General features: G+C 49.4%; 1 protein-coding gene across 1 annotated transcript in view; it reads left to right on the forward strand.

The window, feature by feature from the left end:
• ACACB (acetyl-CoA carboxylase beta) overlaps window positions 1–23843 on the forward strand; it is a 117583-nt gene that overhangs the window by 78804 nt on the left and 14936 nt on the right. Inside the window, exons 34-51 of the mRNA XM_060250399.1 lie at window positions 339–395; window positions 887–928; window positions 1054–1269; window positions 2328–2483; window positions 2572–2775; window positions 2891–3046; window positions 4054–4176; window positions 6678–6947; window positions 9881–9978; window positions 10087–10207; window positions 11254–11364; window positions 11937–12080; window positions 12968–13088; window positions 14162–14258; window positions 15572–15668; window positions 16432–16567; window positions 16654–16831; window positions 17660–17772. Coding sequence (XP_060106382.1) covers window positions 339–395; window positions 887–928; window positions 1054–1269; window positions 2328–2483; window positions 2572–2775; window positions 2891–3046; window positions 4054–4176; window positions 6678–6947; window positions 9881–9978; window positions 10087–10207; window positions 11254–11364; window positions 11937–12080; window positions 12968–13088; window positions 14162–14258; window positions 15572–15668; window positions 16432–16567; window positions 16654–16831; window positions 17660–17772 — 2440 coding nt within the window. The remainder of the gene's footprint in view (window positions 1–338; window positions 396–886; window positions 929–1053; window positions 1270–2327; window positions 2484–2571; window positions 2776–2890; window positions 3047–4053; window positions 4177–6677; window positions 6948–9880; window positions 9979–10086; window positions 10208–11253; window positions 11365–11936; window positions 12081–12967; window positions 13089–14161; window positions 14259–15571; window positions 15669–16431; window positions 16568–16653; window positions 16832–17659; window positions 17773–23843) is intronic.

Raw genomic sequence — 23843 nt, forward strand, 5'->3', positions numbered from 1 at the left:
ATATTTTAAGCTCAATTCTAGCTTAAAATATTGCTCAAGTCTATGGACTGGGTGGCAGGCTTCTATTTGGTGTTTTGAGAGCCTGGATGGGGTTATTAAAATGACCTTCGGCAGTTTTAAAATGTTCTGTCTGCTTTCACCCTCAGTTTGGGAAACAACATAATTCCTGCTGAGCTCCAAATCATGCTAATATTCATTTGGCCCAGCTGTGCTTTTTCATTACAGCAGTTCTTTAAAAGATCATTTTTTTCGTCCTAGAAATCATGCCTCTTCTAAGCTTTTTCTTGGGCTCCTTAAAACATTTTTCTTTCTGTCTCGTGTCCTTTTTTCCCCTACAGAACAACATCCTTGTTGACTACGGGCTCAGAAGAATTACATTTCTGATAACCCAGCAGGTGAGTGAGGGTGCAGGGATGATGTATTTGGGATATTTTTATCCAGCCTCTTCAGAGTCCTGCTTCAGATGGCTTACAATTGAAGCAAGCCTTTAATGGTTCTCAGATGCTTTGATGTTTTGATGTGCATCGCCACGGGGACCCTGATTAGATGGAAAGGTGGCATTAAAAGGTTTTAAATAAATAACAAACTCCCAGACTTGGAATGGGAGAAGGGTGATGGTGTGCTGGAAGTCTCTGGTCCAGTGCCTTGCATCTCTGGTTATAACGGTTGAGAGCAACTTTGCCAAAAATCTGCAGCCAGTCACAATAGCAGCCTCTTTTTACCTGTTTTGCCCAGAGCGTCCCAGTGGCAGTCCCGTTTTTGCAGAGAGAGAGTGAGCTAGAAACACAACAGTGAGTGGGTAGGCCAGTATTCTGACTTAGTGTAAGGCAGCTCCATATGTTACATGCTTCCTGGGTTTGTTTATAACTTTTCCTTTCTGTTGCAGAGGGAATTTCCAAAGTTTTTCACTTTCCGTGCCAGAGATGAGGTGAGGTTCAGCGGGTGTCCCTCTGCCTCGATCATTCTTGAACTGTCTCCCTTCATTTCTTCTTGATGTAAGATAGAGGCGGTATTCTGATCAGTTTTTGCACTGCTCTCTTGGCATTCTTGCAGTTCGCCGAAGACCGCATCTATCGCCACTTGGAACCGGCTCTGGCGTTCCAGCTGGAGCTGAGCCGGATGCGCAACTTCGATCTTACCGCAGTGCCTTGTGCCAACCACAAAATGCACCTCTATCTTGGCGCTGCCAAGGTGCAGGAAGGCAAAGAGGTTACAGACTACAGATTCTTCGTTCGTGCCATAGTCAGACACTCGGACCTGATTACAAAGGTAAAAGATTGGGGCGGGGGGGTAGTCCTGTCTGTTCAGCAGAATTCCATATTCTGTTTTTTAAGAGAATGTAAAAGCTGAGGGACACTGATTAGTTGTTCAGGGCTGCTAAACTTACTTAGCTATGATTTGTCCTCAGGACGGGGAGAGACCATGGCTTAGTGGAAGAGCATGTGCTTGGCATGCAGAAGGTCCCAGGTTCAATCCCTGATATGTCCAGTTTAAAGGACCAGACCGTAGGTGGGGTGAAAGACCTTTCTCTGCCTGAAACCCTGGAGAGCTGCTGCCAGTCTGAGTAGGCAATACTAACTTGGATGGACCAGAGGTCTAAGACAGCTTCATGTGTTCTGGAGTGGGGCTGTGGCTCAGTGGCAGAACATCTGCTTGGCATGCAGAACTTCCCAGGTTCAATCCCCTGCTGCCTACAATTAAAAGGACCAGGCAGTTGGTGATATTGAAAGACCTCTGTCTGAAATCCCAGAGAGCTGCTGCCAGACTGGATAGACAATAGGGGCCTGATTCAGTATGAGGCGGCTTCATATACGTTTGCTCATTTGGAGGATCCCCAGAACTGATATTCCTTCCCAGTCTCAAAGCCAGAACCTCTTTGCATAAGGAACATGGTCACTTTTTACAATGGGACTCTTTAAAGTAAGGAATCCAGCCCTGCTGGGTCAGACCCGAAGTCCATGTGTCCCAGCATCCTGTTTCCTGCCATGGCTAACCAGAGTCCTCTGCCTGGCTAAGACAACAGCCCTGCCCTCCTGCCAACGGCATGCTGTGGAATGTTGCCTTTGAAGAAGGAAGTCCCAGGGTTCCCTCGAAGCTGAGTTAGTGTGAGGTAGCTCACAGATTTGTTAGCCTCCAGCTCACACGTTTTTATCTTAGCTCAGGAAAAATGGCCGCAGAGCAAACCCATGTATGCAGCGGCTCACAACTTTAATGCCAGGAGCTCATAAAGTAGAATTTTTGCTCACAAGGCTCCACGACTTAGAGAGGGGATCGGTCCCAAACCTCATGATGAAATGGCTGCTGCTTTTGTCCCCTGTGTGGACCAGGAAGCCTCCTTCGAATACCTGCAGAACGAAGGGGAGCGGCTCCTGCTGGAAGCCATGGACGAGCTGGAGGTGGCCTTCAACAACACCAGCGTCCGCACCGACTGCAACCACATCTTCCTCAACTTTGTGCCCACCGTGGTCATGGATCCCTCCAAGGTCTCTGCTTCCCTCTCGGCATCCCAGTTTACGCTCGCTGAGTGAAACGGCCTCTTAGCAAACTTAACATGGCCTCCTGTGTTCCCAGATTGAGGAATCGGTGCGCTCTATGGTGATGCGCTACGGGCGGCGCTTGTGGAAACTCCGGGTCCTGCAAGCCGAAGTGAAGATCAACATTCGCTTGATGCCAACCACCCAGGTCATCCCCATCCGCCTCTTTCTCACCGATGAGTCGGGGTACTACCTGGATATCAGTCTTTACAAGGAAGTCAACGACCCCAGGACAGGGAACGTAGGTGTCTCTCTGCACCGGGGCTGCTCAGATGGTTTCCCTCTCCGCCCCCTTTGTTCTCGCAGTCCTCTCAATGCATTGCTGATCTGACCCTTTCCTTTGTGTTTGTGATTAGATTATGTTCCAGTCCTACGGAGACAAGCAAGGCCCTCTGCATGGGATGCTGATTAACACGCCGTATGTCACCAAGGACCTACTGCAAGCCAAGCGCTTCCAAGCGCAGTCACTCGGCACCACCTACGTCTATGACTTCTTGGAGATGTTCCGGCAGGTGAGCTGGGCAGGGCAGCAGCAGAAAAGGTGCTGCCCTTCTTCCTGCTTTGCCCCCCACCCCACCCCACATACACACACACACACACCCCCCTGATCTGGAAAAGTATTTTCCCAGTCAACCAAACACTTGTTGGGCTCTGACAAACTGGAATAGTTCAGAGAACTGAAGTGTTCACACTCACTTTTGTCAAAATCCTTCCTTAGGTTAAACAGGTGTTGCAGGGTTTTGCTTTATTTCAAAGAAACCTCCAATGCCTATTTGGTCAGAAACAACTGTGGGACAAAAGAAAACTGCATGCACCTTGGGAAACAGAACTACTTTCTGCTGTTTTAAAAAATGATCCTTCAGTCTTCAGATTGGTTTCTTTGGGGCTTTATGTGATCAGGCAGGCCATTTGTATTAGTCCCCTTCCCCAATCCCTCTCATCTGACACTGAGATCCACCAGTGGGCTCAGTGTAAAGCCAGGCCTGCCTGACCATTCAAGATTGCATCACGCTTGGCAGGTTGATGTAAGGAAAGACGTGAATTTTGGCAGGTAGGGAAACTGGTGCAGATAGTACTTACCTTTTCCGTAATGGCCCCTAGGGCCTTTTCCATAATGGCCCCTTCCTGATGGAACCAGCTGCCGGAAGAGGTAAGGGCCCTGCGGGACCTTGCTCAATTCCGCAGGGCCTGTAAGACATCCCTCTTCCGGCTGGCTCACAACTAACCGGCACTGAAAACTGAAACCTGAAACTGAGTGTAGTTTGTAAGATCGCTGTATGTTTCTAATGTTTTAAGTATATAACTGTGTGAAATGTTTAGTTTTTAACTATGTAAATTGTGAATTGTTTAAATTTTTATGCTTAATTTTATACTCTTATGCTAGATTTTATATGTTGTAAGCCGCCCTGAGCCACCTGGTGGGAAGGGCGGGATATAAATTACAAATAAACAAACAAACAAACCTACCTTGCCTCCTTTTTTCAAAAACAGCTTTAATGTTGGCAAATTCCTTTCTCAGGCTCTTTTCAAGATGTGGGATTCCACAGAAGCATGTCCTAAAGATGTCCTTACTTACACCGAATTAGTGCTGGATTCCCAGGGGCAGGTGGTGGAGATGAACAGACTGCCTGGAGGAAATGAGGTAGGGAAGCTGCAGCGATAGGTGAAGGGTGGAGGGAGTCTCTTGCTCTGCAGTTGTTGCTGGGGACAGGAAAGAAGTTGTGTGTGTGCGCCAGAGAGAGAGAGGGACAAAGAGAGAGATCCCGGTGGGCAGCCGTGTTGGTCTGAAGCAATAGAACAAAGTAGGAGTCCAGGAGCACCTTGAAGACCAACAAAGTTTTATTCAGAATGTATAGTGGGTTCTACGCATGGAGGAGTCTCACGATAAGTGAGAACAAGCTCTTTAATAGAAGTAGCATAGTATAAGGCTCCATTACAAGATTGCTAACTGGACCCACAGGCCAAACTTATATACATCTCCGAGTTCCCGCACAAGCACGTTATTGGGTTATTCAAACTGGCAGGGGCTTGTGATTGGTTCAGGGCTGCAGAGATCTGGATCCTGCAGGCCTTTGTTCTCTAGTCCCCAAGCTCAGTCCGTATGGCTCCAAAGAGCCAGGCAGGAACACCCAAAGTCTTCCCTTGAGTCCACATACATTACAGCAAGTTTTCGTACGCATGCACATTTCTTCAGACAAAGAATGAAGTACAGTGAGCAGAGCTACATAGAGCTGGTGGGCAGTGGTTTAGAACAGGGGTCCCCAACCCCTGGGCTGTGGACCAGTACCAGTCTGTAGCCTGTTAGCAACTGGGCCGTGAGTTGTATAATTATTTCATTATATATTACAATGTAGTAATAGTAGTAATAAGAAGACGACATTGGATTTATATCCTCTCCTCCACTCCAAATTTCAGAGTCTCAGAGTGGCTTACAATCTCCTTTCCCTTCCTCCCCCACAACAGACACCCTGCGAGGTGGGTGGGACTGAGAGAGCTCTCCCAGAAGCTGCTGTTTCAAGGGCGAGAGCTCTGGCTGACCCAAGGCCATTCCAGCAGGTGCAAGTGGAGGAGTGGGGAATCCAACCCGGTTCTCCCAGATAAGAGAGCTCTGGCTGACCCAAGGCCATTCCAGCAGGTGCAAGTGGAGGAGTGGGGAATCCAACCCGGTTCTCCCAGATAAGAGAGCTCTGGCTGACCCAAGGCCATTCCAGCAGGTGCAAGTGGAGGAGTGGGGAATCTAACCTGGTTCTCCTAGATGAGTCTGCGCACTTAACCACCACACCAAATTAACAGAAATAAAGTGCACAATTGTATCATCCTGAAACCATCGCCCTCTCCCCCGGTCTGTGGAAAAATTGTCTTCCACAAAACCGGCCCCTGGCGCCAAAAAGGTTGGAGACCACTGGTTTAGAATGCTTCCTGATTGTACCATTTTGCATTCTTAACCACTGCCCACCAGCTATAAGTAGCTTGCTCACTGGACTTCATTCCTTGTCTGAAGAAGTGTGCCTGCACATGAAAGCTTATATTTTGAATAAAACTTTTGTTGGTCTTAAAGGTGCTACTGGACTCCTGCTTTGTTCTAAAGAGACAGAGAGGTTAGCTCCCCTTCCCACCTATGCCCCAGTCCATGGGGGGGTGGGGAGAGGTGGGGTCCCCTGTAGCTATTGCTGCTTAAAGCTACATCACTCGGGGGGGGGGTGCTGAGCAGAGGTCTCTTAAGTTGCGTCTAGTCTGTCTCCAAAGCGATGGTGACTAAGACAAAGTAGATGACTGAATGTTCTCAGAATCTGTAGTAGTTTATGATGCTTAGTTACAGGTAAGCTCACAAGGTATAACAATTCATGGGAAAGGAAGTATTTTTCACTCAATCTATTCAGATTGGCAGTTGCTTATTTTATGCTAGCAGAAGGTTAAACCTGAAGCAGCTATAAGATTAGAGCTTTTCTCATGTGTTTGATAATGGTAGGGTACGAGGTAGTAATTTGCACAGGTAGTAATTTGAAGTGAATTTTTCCCTACTATGGAACACTTCATAATGTTATAGATCAAGATGGGTCACCGTGTTAGTCTGTCTGCAGCAGGAGAAAAGAGCCAGAGTCCAGGAGCAGCTGGAAGACTAACACAGTCGGTGGCTGCAGGGGAGGGGATTTCGTGAGTCACTGCAATCACTTCTTTAGATACTTGGAGTAGTAAGCAGCAACTCACAAAAGCTCACTTCACGCCGCCAATTTTGTTAGTCTTTAAGGTGTTCCAGGACTCTGGCTGTTTTTATAATGTTATGTAATTTATTATTTTCTTAAAAGCATACTAAGACCGATTTCCAACTCATCATACGCTGATCTCACGTTCCTCTTCTCCGTGGGGCTTCCTTCCGATTTCACATAATCTGCCCTGGGGGGCTGCAAGTTACGTCTGCGTTTTTGCACGGCAAACAGAAACTGGTTTTAGAGGTTTCTGTTTGCTGCGTGAAAACGCCAATGTTCGTTGCAGCCCTGGGGGAGAGAGTGTGAAATTGGAAGGAAGCCCCACGTCGAAGAGGAACGTGAGAGCGGAGGAAGGGGACTGGGAAATTGGCCTAAGTTTCTGAATCTCCTTTTTTTTTTTAAAAAAAGTGTCTTTGTTGTAAAAACGCCCTACCAGATTGGAATGGTTGCCTTCCGGATGAAACTGAAAACCCCCGAGTATCCCGGAGGCCGAGAGATCGTGGTCATCTGCAACGACATCACGTACCAGATCGGATCGTTTGGGCCCGAGGAAGACCTCCTCTTCTTGCGCGCCTCGGAACTGGCCCGTGCCAAAGGCATCCCACGGATATACGTGGCAGCTAACAGCGGGGCCCGCATCGGCTTTGCTGACGAGATCAAGCAGATGTTCCAAGTGGGCTGGGTGGACCCTGCAGATCCATACAAGGTGCAGGAGCCGTTGGCAATCACGGGGAGTCAGCTGGGCCAGGGCAGCACTAGCTGGGTGTCTCAAGGCCCAGCTGGGAATTTGCGCATCAGTTCACGTGGACAAACTTGAAGCTGCCTTCTACTGAACCATAAAGTCAGTATTGCCTACTCAGACTGGCAGCAGCTCCCCAAGGTCTCGTGCTGAGGCCTTTACATCACCTATTACAGGGGTGTCAAATATGCGACCCAGGGGCCGAATCAGACCCGCAGAGGACTCCTATCAGGTCCCGAGCAAGTGACTCTTGTCTCTTCCTTCTCCCTCTCTCTTGCTTCCTTCTGCATCTCAATTTGCTTTGCAAGGCTTGCTCAATTGCACAGGAGCTATAGAGCAAAACCTCAGTTTTCTCCACTGGTTTAGGTTCCTCCTGAGCCGCCCTGAGCCTGCCTTTGGCGGGGGAGGGCGGAATACAAAAATAAATTTACCTTACCTTACCTTACCTCCTCCTCTTGGTGCCCTGGGGAGGGAGGGAAAGAGCCAGAGCTTCCTTGGCCCAGTTCCCTGGATCCCAGGGGAGAAATACAAAGAAAGCACCCTTAAGACTAACGAGTGCTAATGTTTTAAGCATGTTTTAGTTTTTTAAAAAAATCTTTAGTCACGCTTGTCGGTATCCTTTAAAAACTTTATATTGCTGCTATCTAATCTTAGGTAGATTAGGTACATGGCCTGACCCGGCAAGGCCCAGCCCGACAAGGTCTCATTTATGTCAAATCCAGCCCTCATAACAAATGAGTTCAGCACCCCTGACCCTATTACCTGATCCTCTTAACTGGAGATGCCAGGGGTTTCATTTCATTTCATTTCATTTTTTTCGATTTATATCCCGCCCTCCCCACCGAGGCGGCTCAGGGCGGCTCACAACATAAAATTCTAACAATAAGATTAATGAATATTAAAATACATTAAATAGTTTACAGCAGTTAAAACAAGAAAACGATCTATCAATGTGCTATCCTACAACCTTCCTTTGGGGTTTTTCAGGTACCTATCAGTTATATGCCAACCGGAAGAGGACTGTCTTACAGGCCCTGTGGAACTGCCCAAGGTCCCGCAGGGCCCTCACCTCTTCCGGTAGCTGGTTCCACCAGCAAGGGGCTGTAATCGAAAAGGCCCTGTCCCTGGTTGACTTCAGACGGGCCTCCTTCAGCCCAGGGATTGTTAGTAGATTTTGAGAACCAGATCTAAGCACTCTGGGGAACATGTGGGGAGAGACGGTCCCTAAGGTAGGCAGGTCCTAGGCCATATAGGGCTTTAAAGGTAATAACCAGCACCTTGTACCGAACCCAGTATATTATTGGCAGCCAGTGCAGTCCCTGGAGCCCTGGCTGAATGTGCTCCCACCTGGGGAGCCCTAATAACCTGGGACCTTCTGCATACCAAGCAGATGCTCTGCCACTGAGCCAGGGTCTCAGGTCAGGGTCTTTCCCATCACCTCTGCCTGGTCCTTTGAACTGGAGATGCCGGGGATTGAACCTGGGATCTTCTGCATGCCAAGCAGATGCTCTGCCACTGAGCCAGGGTCTCAGGTCAGGGTCTTTCCCATTACCTCTGCCTGATCCTTTGAACTGGAGATGCCGGGGATTGAACCTGCATGCCAAGCAGATGCTCTGCCACTGAGCCAGGGTCTTTCCCATCACCTGCCTGGTCCTTTGAACTGGAGATGCCGGGGATTGAACCTGGGACCTTCTGCATGCCAAGCAGAGGCTCTGCCACTGAGCCAGGGTCTCAGGTCAGGGTCTTTCCCATTACCTCTGCCTGGTCCTTTGAACTGGAGATGCCGGGGATTGAACCTGGGACCTTATGCATGCCAAGCAGAGGCTCTACCACTGAGCCATATGACTCGCTTCTCTCCCAAACTGGGATTCAGTGTCTGTCTGGCAGATGGTCGAGTGGGTGTAGCTGTCATGCTCCTTTACAAGGAAAGAAAGGCCGTCCCATTATTTTCCTCAGAGAGTAGATGGGATTCTTATCTAAAGAAGAGGAGCATTCTTTTCATCATTTTACAATTAATGTCATTTACGTATCTTCCAAAGAGCTGTCGTGGGAACATGTCCCCGTCTCTTTGTAAGAAACCTGTTTGGTAGACTCAGCTGTGAGAAAGGGATTGGTTCTGCCTCACGGCTGAGGGGGGACTGTCTGTGCCTTGAGAACTCACTGCTTAGGGGAGGGGCCGTGGCTCAGTGGTAGAACTGCTGCTTGGCATGCAGAAGGTGTGCCAGGTTCAGTCCCCGGCAGCATCTCCAGTGGAAAAGGACCAGGCAGGAGGGGATGCAAAAGACCTCAGCCTGGGACCCTGGAGAACAGCTGCCAGTCTGAGTAAATGATACCTTGATGGACCAGGGGTCTGATTTAGTATAAAGCAGCTTGATGTGTAGTCTGACCTGGATATTGTACTAGCACAGGACTAGGCAAACTTGCTTAATGTGAGAGCCACATAGAATAAAAGTCAGATGTTTGAGAGCCGCAAGAGGGAGGGAGAGGTGGAAAGAAAGCAACTTTAAATGCATTCTTCAAGCCACCGGCTGACTTGGCTTGGGAAGTGATTTAAAGAGACTAATGCCTTCTTCCAAGCCAGCCACTGGGGCAGTGGGGCTTCGAGCCACACCAGTATGTGTGAAAGAACCACAGTTTGGCCACTCCAACTGGATTATCGTGTGTGGATGAGACACCCAGTTATGTATGACTTATCCAATGATGTGGTCAAAGCAGTTGGGGCTCCCTTTTATGTTAACTATTCTCCAACCTGTTTTTGAGCCTCCTGCAATTTCCCCTTCACCCCAGTCTGTCAAATCCCCCCTCTAAGCCTTGCTTCCTTGAGTAGGACACGTCCAAATGTTGCATTGATTCCACCCCTCTGCCCCCCCCGCAATTCCATCCACTCTTTCTTCTCCCAGGGTTTCAAATACCTGTACCTGACCCCGCAGGACTACACAAGGATCAGCTCGATGAACGCCGTGCATTGCAAGCATGTGGAAGAAGCAGGCGAGTCAAGGTTAGCGAGGGGCACCTCTGATTTCTGCCCCTGCAGCTTTGAGTGAAGCAGTGGTGGTGCTCTTCCTTTGGGGTTATGTTATCTGGTTCTATCTCCTTGCCTTGGTAGGTATGTCATAACCGATATTATTGGTAAAGAAGAAGGCTTTGGTGTGGAGAACCTTCGAGCATCGGGTACCATTGCTGGGGAGTCTTCTCTCGCCTATGATGAAATTGTCACCATTAGCATGGTACGGGTTTGGTCTCTTTGCATTGTAAGGCTGGAGGAGGAAAAGCACTAACTGCAAATCCTTCCTTCCTTCCTTCCTTCCTTCCTTCCTTCCTTCCTTCCTTCCTTCCTTCCTTCCTTCCTTCCTTCCTTCCTTCCTTCCTTCCTTCCTTCCTTCCTTCCTTCCTTCCTTCCTTCCTTCCTTCCTATTTATATCCCACCCTCCCCACAAGCCATGTCACTTTTTGCCCAAGGTTTTAAAGGCAATGTTGCAGTTCTTTATTTCTCAAGAACAACCGCTTCCCATTTTACTGTAGTGGTTAAGAAGAGCAGTGGACTCTTATCTGGAGAATGAGGTTTGATTTCTACACTCCTTCTCTACCTGCAGTCTGCTGGGTGACCTTAAATCCTCATATTTATTTGTTTTAGTTAATTTATATTCCGCCCTTTCCCACAAGTGATCTCAGGGCAGAGCACAACATTTAAAACATTTTAACAATTCAGCAATAAATAATTAAGACCATTAAACCATAAATCAGTCAATAGAGGCGCTTAAGTTTCAGTGGGAGGTGAATCCAGTAGCAAGTCAGAAAGTTGTTACAACAGCTCTACAGCAACATAAGAGCTTGAAAATACAATAGCATAGCAGCCCAGCAAGGGAGGCCAATTTGGATGTATCATGGACGCCCGCTGCCTCAGCTGAAAGCCTGGCAGAACAGCTCCATCTTACAGGCCCCACGAAAAAGTAGCAATTCAGATAGGGCCCGGATCTCTACTGGGAGCTGATTCCACCAGGCCGGGGCCAGGGCAGAAAAGGCCCTGGTTGAGGCAAGACAAATGTCCCTCGGGCCGGGGGTGGTCAACAGATGTTGAGAAGGATCTTCGGGGCTTATGGAGAGAGGCGGTCTTGTAGGCATGTCTGTCCCAGGCTGGGAAGGGCTTTCGATGCATTCTCTCGGAATTCTCTCTTGTCGTGGGGACAGGAAGGGAAAGGTGATTGTTAGTTGCTTTGTGACTCCTTAAGGTAGGGGAAAAAACCTCCTCCTCTTCTTCCTCCGCATCCTTCAGGTGACCTGCCGTGCCATCGGCATTGGGGCTTATTTGGTGAGGCTGGGCCAGCGGGTCATCCAGGTGGACAATTCCCACATCATTCTGACGGGAGCTGGTGCTTTAAACAAGGTAAGGGGGAGCGGCTCGTTCTGAGTGTCTTCAAAACTCAGCAGAGTCTCCTTTAGAAACTTGGTTTTCTTCTCCAGCAACAGGCAGCTTTTCTTTTCCCCTCCCAGCGTTTCAGCTGCATGTTTGCAGTCTGCTCTGGCTGGGCTCTTTGCCTAGTCGCCGGCTGGGCTGGTTTCCACGGAGAGCAGGAAACGATACCTTGCGGCTGAACTGGATCCTCAGATGGCCTTCAGCTTTCTCCCCAAACTTGAAATAGGCTTTATCTTCTCCAGTGTGTCCAGAATCAAATGAAAACGAATGGTTTAGGACCCACAGACTATGGGATCGTTGGTGGGGGAGGGGTTGTAGCTCAGTTGAAGACCCTGTGCTTGGCATGTAGAAGATCCCAGGTTCAATCCCCAGCACCTCCAGTTAGCGGCAGTGATATCTTATTGATTGCTGTGTTTTTTGGCTGCTTGCTTCCAAACCAGTGAATGGTCATAACTCAGCCCACTAGATGGATCTTGTTTCAGACCCAGCATCTGTGAGGAGGAAATGATGGTATTTTGGGTTTGGGATTGCTTTGGGGCCAGGTCCTGGGGCGTGAAGTGTACGCCTCAAACAACCAGCTCGGAGGAGTGCAGATCATGGCCAACAACGGTGTTTCCCATGTGACTGTCCCGGATGACTTTGAAGGTGTCTACACCATCTTGCAGTGGTTGTCGTATATGCCGAAGGTACGGTCTATGTGGTGAAATAGTGGCCTGCTGAAGTCAACCCAATTCCTCCTTCATACTTTCTCCTGTTAATTCTAATTCCTCTTAATTGGGGTCTATATTCATCACCTCACCCTGCTCTTTCTCCCAGGAACTCGGGCTATTGTGTAGCTGTTAAGTGTGCGGACTCTTATCTGGTAGAACCAGATTTGATTCCCCACTCCTCCACTTGCAGCTGCTGGAATGGCTTTGGGTCAGCCATAGCTCTTGTAGGAGTTGTCCTTGAAAGGGCAGCTGCTGTCAGAGCTCTCTCAGCCCACCTACCTCACAGGGTGTCTGTTGTGGAGGGGGGGGGTGTAAAGGAGATTGTGAGCTGCTCTGAGATTCAGAGTGAAGGGCAGGGCATAGATCCAATATCATCTTCTTCTAATTCTGGGCTTAAAATCCTCTGAATGGTCTTGGAGCACATAGAAACCTAGCGCTGGGAGGGACCCCAAGGGACATCTAATCCAACCCCTTGCACGATGCATGAAATGCACAGCTACCTTCCCACCCCTCTCCCCCAGTGACCTCTGCTCTATACCCAGAGGAAGGCAGAAAATCTCCAGGATCCTTGGGCCGATCTGACCTGGAGGAAACTTCCTTCCAAGTCAGGCCTGACTTGGTGGTACGCAGAAGTGGAATGCAGGGGCTCCCTCTTTAGTGCCTGACATTACCTTTCTCTCCTTGAAGTGCTGGAGACCGGCTGCCAATCAGAAAAGACCCTGCTGAGTGAGAAAAATGAAGCACATGGTTCAGTATCAGGCAGTTCTGTGGGTCCAAGCCGTGACTTTCATTGTAGCAGCTCTGATGTTTTGCACACCTGGGTGTTTGTTTCAAACTGTGTTCAGCGCTGTTTCTGCTTGTAGGATAACCGTAGCCCAGTGCCTATCACCGCCACGAGTGACCCCATTGAAAGGGAGATTGAGTTTGTTCCTTCCAAAGCCCCCTACGATCCTCGCTGGATGCTGGCAGGGAGACCTCACCCCGGTGAGTAGGAGCCGCTGTGGGGCCTGAGCAGATGCTGCGCTTGGGGGAGCTGCTGAGGTGTGCAGCATTGCAGAGATGCTGATAGGAGCTGGGCTCAGATTCGGAATTCCCTTGATAGTTCTTTCCTCCGGATCAGAATAATCAAGACAGATATTAAAGAAAGAGAAGCCATGCAAGGCCTACAGCAAAATACGTACAACTCATTTGCAGGGTGGACAGCCAAAAATATCATGAAGAAATAAGATTCTTTTAAAATTTTAAAGGCATGTTTTTGGAATAAAGCAAAGAAGCGAGGCTGAACAATACAAAGTCCATGGGCCACCTGGGTAGTGTGCTTTGTGTAACCTGTGAGCCTCTTGGTCTCATTTGTTTTAATTGTGTTTCTAGACCCCCTGTTTGTAGAGACTTGTTTGAAAGGAAAGGAAAGGTCCCCTGTGCAAGCACCAGTCGTTTCCGACTCTGGGGTGACGTTGCTTTCACAACGTTTTCACGGCAGACTTTTGACGGGGTGGTTTGCCATTGCCTTCCCCAGTCATCTACGCTTTCCCCGCAGCAAGCTGGGGATTCATTTTACCCACCTCGGAAGGATGGAAGGCTGAGTCAACCTTGGGCCGACTACCTGAACCAGCTTTCGCTGGGATCGAACTCAGGTCGTGAGCAGAGAGTTCAGATCACAGTACTGCAGTACTGCTGCTTTACCACTCTGCGCCACGGGGCTGTGCTTGTTGGAAAATCCAGTGGCAAAAAGACCACCAGGAAAGCAAATTAATGAAACTCAAGTCATCATGTTCATTTTTGTGATTTCAAAGCCTGTGTTTTAAGTCCTCCCCCCACCCAGTGGGCTGAATCAACACAAATCAGTATTGGAAGGCAATTTCTGTAGGGTCCACAAGTGCAGAATTCAGACAACAGATACCCTCAAATATGAGGGCGGTCCCTCAAATGCCTTTAGGGGCAGCTTCTGCAGCCGTTCCCCTGCCCCCCACTCCTTTTGGGTCACTTTTGTGTTTGTTTGTTTGCATATCACAGAAGTCACAGTGAAGCATTCTGTTTTCGTTTCTTTTGTCACACAGCTGTGAAAGGATCCTGGCAAAGTGGTTTCTTTGACCATGGCACTTTTGCTGAGATCATGCAGCCCTGGGCACAGACGGTGGTGGTTGGCAGAGCCAGGTATTGGCAGAACACCCATTTCTGGTCGAGAAAGGAAGCGGGCGGGGGGTGGGGGTGATGAAAGACCCTCCTATGCTCTTTTGAGGGTAAAGCCCGGTTCTCTAATTGAGGGGTGTCCGTTTATAATATGAACCAGGACTGGGGCTTTTTTTTGTAGCAGTATCTCCTTTGCGTATTAGGCTCCACCCCTCAATCCTCCAAGTGCATACAGGGCTCTTAGTTCAGGGCCTTCTGTAAACTCTTGGAGGATTGGCTGCACAAGGGGGTGTGGCCTAATATTCAAATGAGTTCCTGCTACAAAAAAGCCCCGGCTAGGACTGTTGTTCGGATTTGACTCTGCCCCCCCCCCCCCCCTCTCTATGTATATCTTTCGCCACCTGGCACAGAATTCAGCATCCTGAAAATCTTGGCTTCTGGGTTTGGTTTGGTTTTTTCTGTGGTCTTTATGTCTGAAACTACCTGGCAGTGCCTGGAGAAATGTTAGGAGACTCCCAGTGGCCAGACTGAAAGCTAGATGTGGGGTAGCGGTTAAAAGTGGCGGATTAGTATCTGAGAAACCTGGGTTCCAATTTCTGCCTGTGGCGTGGGAAGCTCTCTGGGGGACCTTGGGCCTCATAGCCTAACCTACCTCACAGGGTTGTTGTGAGGATAAAATGGAGGTGAGGAGAAGGATGTCAGCCCTCTTGGGCCCCCACTGGGGAGAAAGACAGGGTAATTATTAATTAATTAGTTAAATGTATGGTCTAGTTCACACACACAGCCCCCAAGTTGGGCTTGCATAATATATGTAGATTTGTAGGTTTGCTGGCGGTGGGGGGAGGGGATCCAGGAGGGCTACTTTCCTCAGGACTATTTAAATTAGGCAAGACTTGTAAGTAGCCTGTGGAGTATAAGATCCCAGCTTCTGTCCCATCTGCTCCAATTAATGCAAGTTGTTTTGCCTTCGTGGAAGGAGAATCTGATTTAGTTGTAGATTTTCCGGGCTGTATGGCTGTGGTCTTGGCATTGTAGAACCCAACGTTTCACCAGCAGCTGTGACTGGCATCCTCAGAGGTATAGCACAGAAGGCTAGATTCTTTGTGTGTCAAAGTGAGAAGAAGATGGTAGGCAGGTAATTTATACCTTCTCAGGCAGGTGGAGTAGGGCTGAGTCATTATCTTGTAGGAGCTTCCCAGGCTGTGACATGCTAATGGAGGAACTTTCCTGAGGAGGAAAGAATCTGATCTATTTTTCTTTTGCACTCAGGGTGTGGCAAAGTAACTCTGCTTTAGAAACTAACTCTCTCCCTCCCCAACCCCCGTAACTCCTTGCAGGCTGGGAGGGATCCCTGTGGGAGTGATCGCTGTGGAGACCCGGACTGTAGAGTTGACGGTGCCGGCGGATCCAGCAAATCCAGAATCGGAAGCAAAGGTGAAGAGCATGACTTTGTGCATAAAGCCGAGAATGATCTATGTTGCAGCGTGCAGATTATATTTCCCCCCCACACTGCCTGTCTTGCTTTTGCCCTGAAAAAAGGAAAGGAAAGAGCAAAGCACCAGAGGTTCTAAAACCTTTATAGGACAAAGGGGAATTGATACACATATAGGAATACAAGCCAAACAGATAATGTGAACATTAGACTGTTCTAATGACTGGTCAAAAATAAACGGTATACGTTTTCCTTCCTTCCTTCCTTCCTTCCTTCCTTCCTTCCTTCCTTCCTTCCTTCCTTCCTTCCTTCCTTCCTTCCTTCCTTCCTTCCTTCCTTCCTTCCTTCCTTCCTTCCTTCCTTCCTTCCTTCCTTCCTTCCTTCCTTCCTTCCTTCCTTCCTTCCTTCCTTCCTTCCTCCCTCCCTCCCTCCCTCCCTCCCTCCCTCCCTCCCTCCCTCTCGGTTCTCAAACATTAGATGTTTATTCTATGTGGCTCCTGCGTTAAGCAAGTTTGGCCACCCCTGGACTAACATAATTATCCATCGTGATCTTTCCATCTACATTCTTGAACGTTCTTGCTAAATAGCCAAACACGAAGATTGAACCAGCTGGGGCTGTGAAATCCAGAAAGCCAATGTAAAAGAGGCAACTACTGAGGAAAGAAGCTTCAGGACACCGTCTCCCCCCATCTCCTTTACATACTGAAAATGCAGCTCAGATATTCATCTGTGTTCATGCAATGCATGTCCGTTTTTCTTTTCTAGATAATCCCGCAGGCCGGGCAGGTCTGGTTTCCAGATTCGGCCTATAAAACTGCTCAGGCTATAAGAGACTTTGACCGAGAATGCCTCCCCCTGCTGATTTTTGCCAACTGGAGGGGATTCTCTGGGGGAATGAAAGGTAACAACCCCCATTCCGCATCCTGTAGAAACTTCAGTGCTTCAGCAGGAGCAGAAATGGTGTTAACGCGTCGCCTGTCTTTGCAGACATGTACGATCAAGTCCTGAAGTTTGGCGCTTACATTGTGGACAGTCTCCGGCAGTTCAAGCAGCCGGCTCTCGTATACATCCCACCACATGCTGAGTTGAGGGGTGGGTCCTGGGTGGTGATCGACCCAACGATCAATCCGCTCTACGTGGAACTATATGCGGACAAGGAGAGCAGGTACGCACTCTCCGGCCTGGCCTGCACCTCTCTTACTCTGGCCTTGTGTGGTCATTTTGCAGTCATGTGACTGGCAAGCTCAAGATGGGGTCCTTTTAGGTAAAGTTGCATGGATCCTCCCAATTTGAAAATCGATCCCCAACAAAGTTCCTTCTAAGCTGCAGAGTCTTACAAGCAAAAATTCTGCTTTGAGAGCTACTGGGCTGAAAGTTGTGAGCTACTGCGCAAATGAGTTTGCTCTGGGTCTATTTTTCCTGAGCTAAGACAAAAATGTGTGAGCCAGAGGCTTAGAAAATTGTGAGCAAGCTCACACTAACTCAGCTGAGAGAGAACACTGGTCCCCCACAGCCCCTAAATCCACAATTTTTATTTGCGATAGAGAATCTAAAGCAGTGGTGATACGGCTGAGGGATCCCATACACCGTCCTGGGACACGCTGGATTGTGTTTTTCTTTTGGAGAAAGCCCTTGGACCTGCTTAACGCATGGCTCTGGGATATACTGAGAAAGCTGGGAGTATTGCAGTGTGTCTTTCTAAATGAGAGGCTGGCTTCTGGCACATTTGGAAGGGTGTGTGTTTGACGTTCTAAAGACAGATGTCACAGCTTCCAGCACTGGACTGACTGGAGCGTTTAGTCCTTGGAGGGTGGTCTGGGGAAAGCAAAGGGATTTCATCTATGGGATCGAGCCAGAAATTGCTTCTTGCTTTGCACAGTCTCCCACTAAAATGTCTAGCAGTTAACAGAGCAAAAAAAGCGGTTCCAGCCCTTGGGAAGTGTCCGTTTGCTCTGGCTCCATAGTTTTCTCGCAAAATGGGTTTAATTTCCAGAGGAGGCATCTTAGAAGCTGAAGGAACAGTGGAGATCAAATTCAGGAGGAAAGACCTGCTGAAGACCATCAGGCGAATTGATGTCACTTACGCTAGAATCGCTCAACAGCTGGGTAAGAGAAGCTGATGTTTGGGCACATTTCATGCACACCGTCTTCAAATTTCACTATTTTCTTTTGGACAGAAAGACCCTTATAGTCCAGTTTGCCTTGAAAGGTCAAGGAGTTAGAATGTTTTGCTACAGTCCTTAGGAAAGATCAGTGTTACACCTTGTCCATGGACCTGCCTTTGAGAAATCTTTAGAAACTTCAGCTGGTCCAAAGTGCAGCAGCCAGGTGGTTAATTGGGATGCCTTAATAAGCACATTTCTCCAGTGCTCAAATTCCACTGTTTCTGGGCACAGTCCAAAGTGCTAAATGGTGACTTTTATGACCCCAAATACTCTTGATACTGCAGCAGTAGAAAGGTTACATTTCCTCACACTAACCTGGCAGTTTGAAATTATTATAGGAAAATCATCCTACCCTGTGCCTAAAACCTCTTCTGTGGGTGTGAGAGCCAGTATGGTGTAGTGGTTAAGTGCATGGACTCTTACCTGGAAGAACCGGGTTTGATTCCCCACTCCTCCACTTGCAGCTGCTGGAATTGCCTTGGGTCAGCCACAGCTCTTGCAGAATTGTCTTTGAAAGGGCAACTTCTGGGAGAGCTCTCTCAGCCCCACCTACGTCGGGGGGGGGGGTGCGGGGGGAGGTAAAAGATTGTGAGCCACTCTGAGATTCAGAGTGTAGGGCAGCGTATAAATCCAATATCATCATCTTCTTCTTCCCAAGAGATACTTGCCTTCTTTGTCATCTTTTAGCACATCTTGAACTTTCCCAAGTTGATTTTTATTTATTTGTATGGCCTGTCTTTGCTGCTTCTGTTTTTTAGCCAGCACTGAGCTTTTAGGTGTCTTCTAGGGTAGTGCATTCGGCTCGGCCGAGCCGAAAATACAGCCGAATCAACGCTGATTCGGCTGTATTCGGCATTGCCTGCAGCCGAAAGCCATTGCCGCCCATTATGCGGCTCCCGAACGCGGCCGCCGTATTCTTCCGAACCTCTATTCGGAAGAATACGGTACGGCTGTCAAAAGGCAGCTTGTACTGTGCTTCAATAGAAAAGGCGGGAAGTGGCTTTTGCAGCCTCAATGGAGCTGCTTGCTTAGCTTCCCGCCTCTCCTATAGCCTCCCTGGGAACAGGAGGGGGGGGAGGGGGAAGAGGAGCCCCAGCAGCCAATCCAAAGCATGCATTTGCAAAATGCAATGCAAATGCATGCTTTGCAGGGCTGTTGTTGTGTGCTGTGTAGCTGATGGCCCAGCCATCAGCTACATTGTTATTTTTATCTTTTGCTTACTTGGGTATCCAAGTAAGCAATGTTCTCTGGCCAATCTGAGAGAGCAGTGCTATTTTCTGAAATTGCTCTCTGTAGGGCCAGAGAACCTTTTTAAGGAGTCTTCCTGCTGGACTCCAGTCCTCATTGCTGTGTTGGTGTATGTGGTGTGGGTTGGTGTGAGAGAGATTGTGCTGCTGGTGGTGGCTGGCCCTTCCTTGGCTTAAGCTCCTGCCTGATGCTCTCTCACTGCCTTACCAACCTCCCTGGACTCAGAGAAGACAAGGTAAGACAGTTTTGGGGTTCTTGTTTTAGTTTTTGTTGGTAAAAGGACTAGAGTCCCTTTACTTGTTCAGATTTGGGTGGGTGAGTGCTGGGTGGGTAGGGTAGCCTATTTGGGGTTGAGGTTAGGTTCTGCAGCTGGGGGGGGCCTGGGATAGGGTGGTTTTGCTAATTTGCCCATATCTTAATTTAGTGAGAGGACTTTTTAAAGTGCAGTGTCCTTTTACTTCTCCTACTTTGGGTGTCTTGGATTTCTTGGGGTTAGGGTGAAGGGGTTTTTTTGGGGGGGGAGTTCCTGTATTATTAAAAGTTGAGTTTTTTACTGTTTCATTGTTTGATTTGCTGCTGCTGTGTTGTGTTGCTGCTGTGTTACTTTTATCTTCAGGTTATTGGGGGGGGGGTGCTGTTTGGCCTAATTTTCATTGTTTTGTCCCTCTTTTCTGGTTCTGGTTTTAGGGGTGGGGGTGTTGTTGTTGACTGATTTGGCCTGAGTTTTATTATTGGTGAAAGGCCACTTTTTAAAATCTTGAGTTGGTTTGCTTGGCCTCTTGTGATTCTCTGGATTTGTTTTGGTTTTTTAAAATTACCTCTGGTTGGTGTGGGGGTTGGCGAGGGTGTGTGTGGGCTGGGTCACTTTCTTGTTGTTATAGAGTGATTTTTGGAATCTGAGTGTGCTCTCGGTTTGGCTAGGGCCACTAAATAGGCTGCCCCACTAATAAGGGTGTTTTTAGGGATTGTGTTTTTTTGAAATTAAAAAAAAAATTAATCCAGTTTAGGGCTTTATCTCCTTTCACAATTCAAGTAGGCCAGATAGGGGTGCTTTAAAAAGTTTCTAGGTTTCTCATAAAAGGCAGCGTGACTACTAGGCCACATCAGGCTCCCTTTTAAAGAGACTAGGGTTGCAGCAGTGGTGCATCTGGCTTTCAGCCACTGAAAGCTGGTGCATCCTTAGATTTCCACAGGGTAAACCACAGCTTCTCTCACGTTATAGGGGACACCTGATTTCTAGTTTGCAAGGAAATCAGGTGTACCAGGATCTAGTTAGGAGAAGTTTAACTAGGAGGATATAACAAGGATTGCCTTCATCTCGAGGTAGCCTTTTAAAAACTGCAGCCAGGTAGAGGCAGGATCACCTAGTCTCCTAAACTTTACCAGACTACTACTACTACCCCAACCCAAAGAAGGACAGGTTAGGGACCAAAAAACAAATAAACAAGCTTTGGTGGGAGGGTTTTTAAAAAGAAGTCAGGGCACCTGTTGGTTCAGGGTACAGTGCAGTGAGTTAGGTTTGTAAAAAACCCCACTCTCAGTTCAGGTTCTGTGAGACTGGCCAAGGGTGACATGAGTGACAGGCAGCAGAAGAGGGGCCCTGGGGGCAAGGCCAAGGAGAAGACTAGAGGGGTGGAGGGGAGGGGGAGGACCCAGGTCTCCCCCCCCCACCTGTGCGTGAGGCCACTCCACAGCCGCTTTCCAGCACTCCGACCTCTGGCCGGAGTGTGATGAAGAAGAAGGCCCGCCTTGGGCCCTTCATCGAGGCTGCTGCTGGGGCGCCCCGAGCAAAGGTGCCATCAGGTGCTGGCACTGCGCAGGGGTCTGCTGCTCGGGCAGTCTCTCCTCCAGCTGATGTCGCTCGGCCTCAGCAGCCGGAGGAGGGGCAGCAAGAGCAGCCCTCCTTGGAGATGAGCTTTGGGGACAGTTTTCTGTCCAAAACAATCACCCCAAGGAGGGTGCAGAGTGTCGTGCAGGAGCTGGAGGAGAAGCTGGTTGAGGAGGACCAGCCCCCTTCTTCGGTTCCTTCGGGCACCAGCAGACCTTCAGGGGATGGCCAGGAGGGGAGGCCGCATGGGGTGGAGGGGGAAGAGATGGAGACAGACGAGGTGCCTCCATCTCCGCCCACTTCCCCCCGGCGGCCAGCCCCTCCTGCCACCCCGAGGCACGATGTGTCTCCCCCGAGCACCTCAAAGGAGGTGGCTCCGGACACCCAACCTGCCAGTCAGTTTGGGCATCCGTTCACCTCCGAAGTATGGAAGCATTTCCAACTTATGGAGGATCCACGTTATGCGCAGTGCAAGCTGTGTAGGGCCCGGATCAGTCGTGGGCGGGACCTTGCCCACCTGACTCCGGGGGGGATGCGGAATCACCTGCGGAAGCACCACCCAGGGGTGCTTCTTAAGGGGGAGAAGCAGGCTGCTGCTGTGTTGTCCCAGCGGACAACACCACCCAGCCAGGGGGTCCGTCCCATCGCGACTACCCCCGCTCTCCAGGAGCGTTCCGTGGGAGAAAAGGGACGCCAGGCATCTCTGCCTGAGATGTTTGGTAGGGGCACCTCTGTGCCAAGAGGGGGAATCAGGCACGGCAGGAGGGTGATCGCCTGGCACCTTGCCAGGTCGGTCGCCCATGGGCTTCCATTTTCAGTTGTCGAGAATCCTGGGGTGCGGGGGTTGCTGGAGTACCTGGCGCCCTGGTACAAAATTCCTGCTAGAACCACCCTTAGCAGGACCATTGTGCCAGCTCTTTTCAGGGCGACCAGATCTGTGGTGAAGGAGCATTTATCCCGTGCTGCCGGGGGGACTGTTCATTTCACCTCAGATATCTGGACCTCCAAACATGCGTTCGAGGGGTATCTCTCCCTGACTGCGCATTGGTGGCAACCCAGTGAGGTGGTTGGGGGTGGCAGTAGTGACAGGCAGGGTCAGGGCCGCCGGGCCGGCTATCGCTGTGCCTTGCTGCACGCCGAAGCAGTCGACGCGCCGCACACGGCGGACACTCTCAGAGCCATCCTCTCACAGCACGTAGAGGCCTGGGTAGGCAGCGGGGGGGACGTCGCCAGGGGCTTCGTGGTGACTGATGGTGGCTCAAACATCAAGGCGGCCGCCCAGCGTGCGGGCCTAAAACGCCTTCCTTGCGTGGCCCACCTTCTCCACCTCGTGGTCAAGGCTTTTTTGTGGTTTGCCAGCTCTCCCCGTGTTGTTTGGGGCAGGGCTGGAGAGCTGGCATCTGGGTTTGCTGCAGCCAGGTCTGCAGAGCAGACCTTGAGCAGATTGTGTTTTGTACTGCCACGACGTTGGCAACTGGGTTTTTATTGGTGCCTGCCAGGCCTGCAGGGTTCATAGATTAGATAGAGGGATGTAGTGCATTTGGGGCCTATAGAGATTCTCTGGTGTGAGTTAGGTTTGGCTTTGGGTGCCCCAGGAATTGGACCCCCTGGTCCAATTTTTTTTTGGCCTTGTGGGTTTTGTGTGGGACAGTCCCCTGAAGCTGCACAGCAGTTTGGGGGGCTCTCCTCAAAACCTCCTGCTCCCCAGAGCCACTTTTCCCACGACAATTGTAGTGGAGGAAGTGGCTAATTGGGCTTTCCCCATCATTGTTGGCAATGGGCCTTTTGGGGAGCCCAAAGACAGGGACCCCCTGGCCCAATCTTTTTGGGACTTGGGGGGGGGGTTGTAGGGGAGAGTCCCCTGCAGGTCCCCTGCAAATTTGGGGGCTCTCCCTCAAACCCCCTCCCCTCCAGGTGGCTTCAATTATACCCTATTTGCCATTGATTTCAATGGCCCATAGGGTATAATGATGGAATAGGGGCACCCTCTTTGGGTGCCCCTGGAATGGGACCCCCTGGCCCAATCTTTTTGGGACTTGGGGGGTTTGGAGGGGAGAGTCCCCTGCAGGTCCCCTGCAAATTTGGAGGCTCTCCCTCAACCCCCCCCCCCCTCCAGGCGGCTTCAAATATACCCTATTTGCCATTGATTTCAATGGCCCATAGGGTATAATAGGGCCGTATATTCGGAAATAGCCGCGCATTACCGTATATGCGGCTATTCCGAATACGGCATTCAGAAGCACAGGGGGAATCCGAATTTCTTTTCCCCGTGTACTTCCGAATCCGTGCATTTCCGAATTTTTTTTTTTTGCACATCCCTAGTGTCTTCCTGTCAGGGTTTCTGCCATCTTGCACTTCTTTAATCCTTAATTGTTGTGATTTCATTTTTATTGATGGAGAAGCAGCATACACATAGAATCATAGAATCCTACAGTTGGAAGGGGCCTCCAGGGTCATCTAGTCCAACCCCCTGCAGAATGCAGGAAACTCACAAACCCCTCCCCCTAAATTCACAGGATCTTCATTGCTGTCAGATGGCCATCCAGCCTCTGTTGAAAAACCTCCAAGATATTTAGATATGACATTTTAAAAGGTAATATCTAAAACAACAGCAGTTGCAGGTAACTCTGTTGTTTGATAGAAAAATCCCTTCTCCAAATCCATTGGAGAGAAGGGAGAAATGGCAGATACCTGTTAAAACCATAAAACCAGAAGCTAGCCAGATGTTTTTCTAGCTCCAGCTGGAACATGCCCATTCTTAAAAACTTAAAACAAAAAAGAATGTTTCAGTCTTTACTTTAACAAACCGGCACTTAGATGATAAAAAAGTGCAAAGTCAACAGGAGCCAAATTTGGCACCGTTCCCTAGGAGGGTGGGGGCAAGAAAGACATTGAGCAAACCCTTTTCCCAGATCATCTCCCTCTGGGGAAGAATC

Source organism: Heteronotia binoei, chromosome 11 (assembly GCF_032191835.1).
Source record: "Heteronotia binoei isolate CCM8104 ecotype False Entrance Well chromosome 11, APGP_CSIRO_Hbin_v1, whole genome shotgun sequence".
Classification (NCBI taxonomy): domain Eukaryota; kingdom Metazoa; phylum Chordata; class Lepidosauria; order Squamata; family Gekkonidae; genus Heteronotia; species Heteronotia binoei.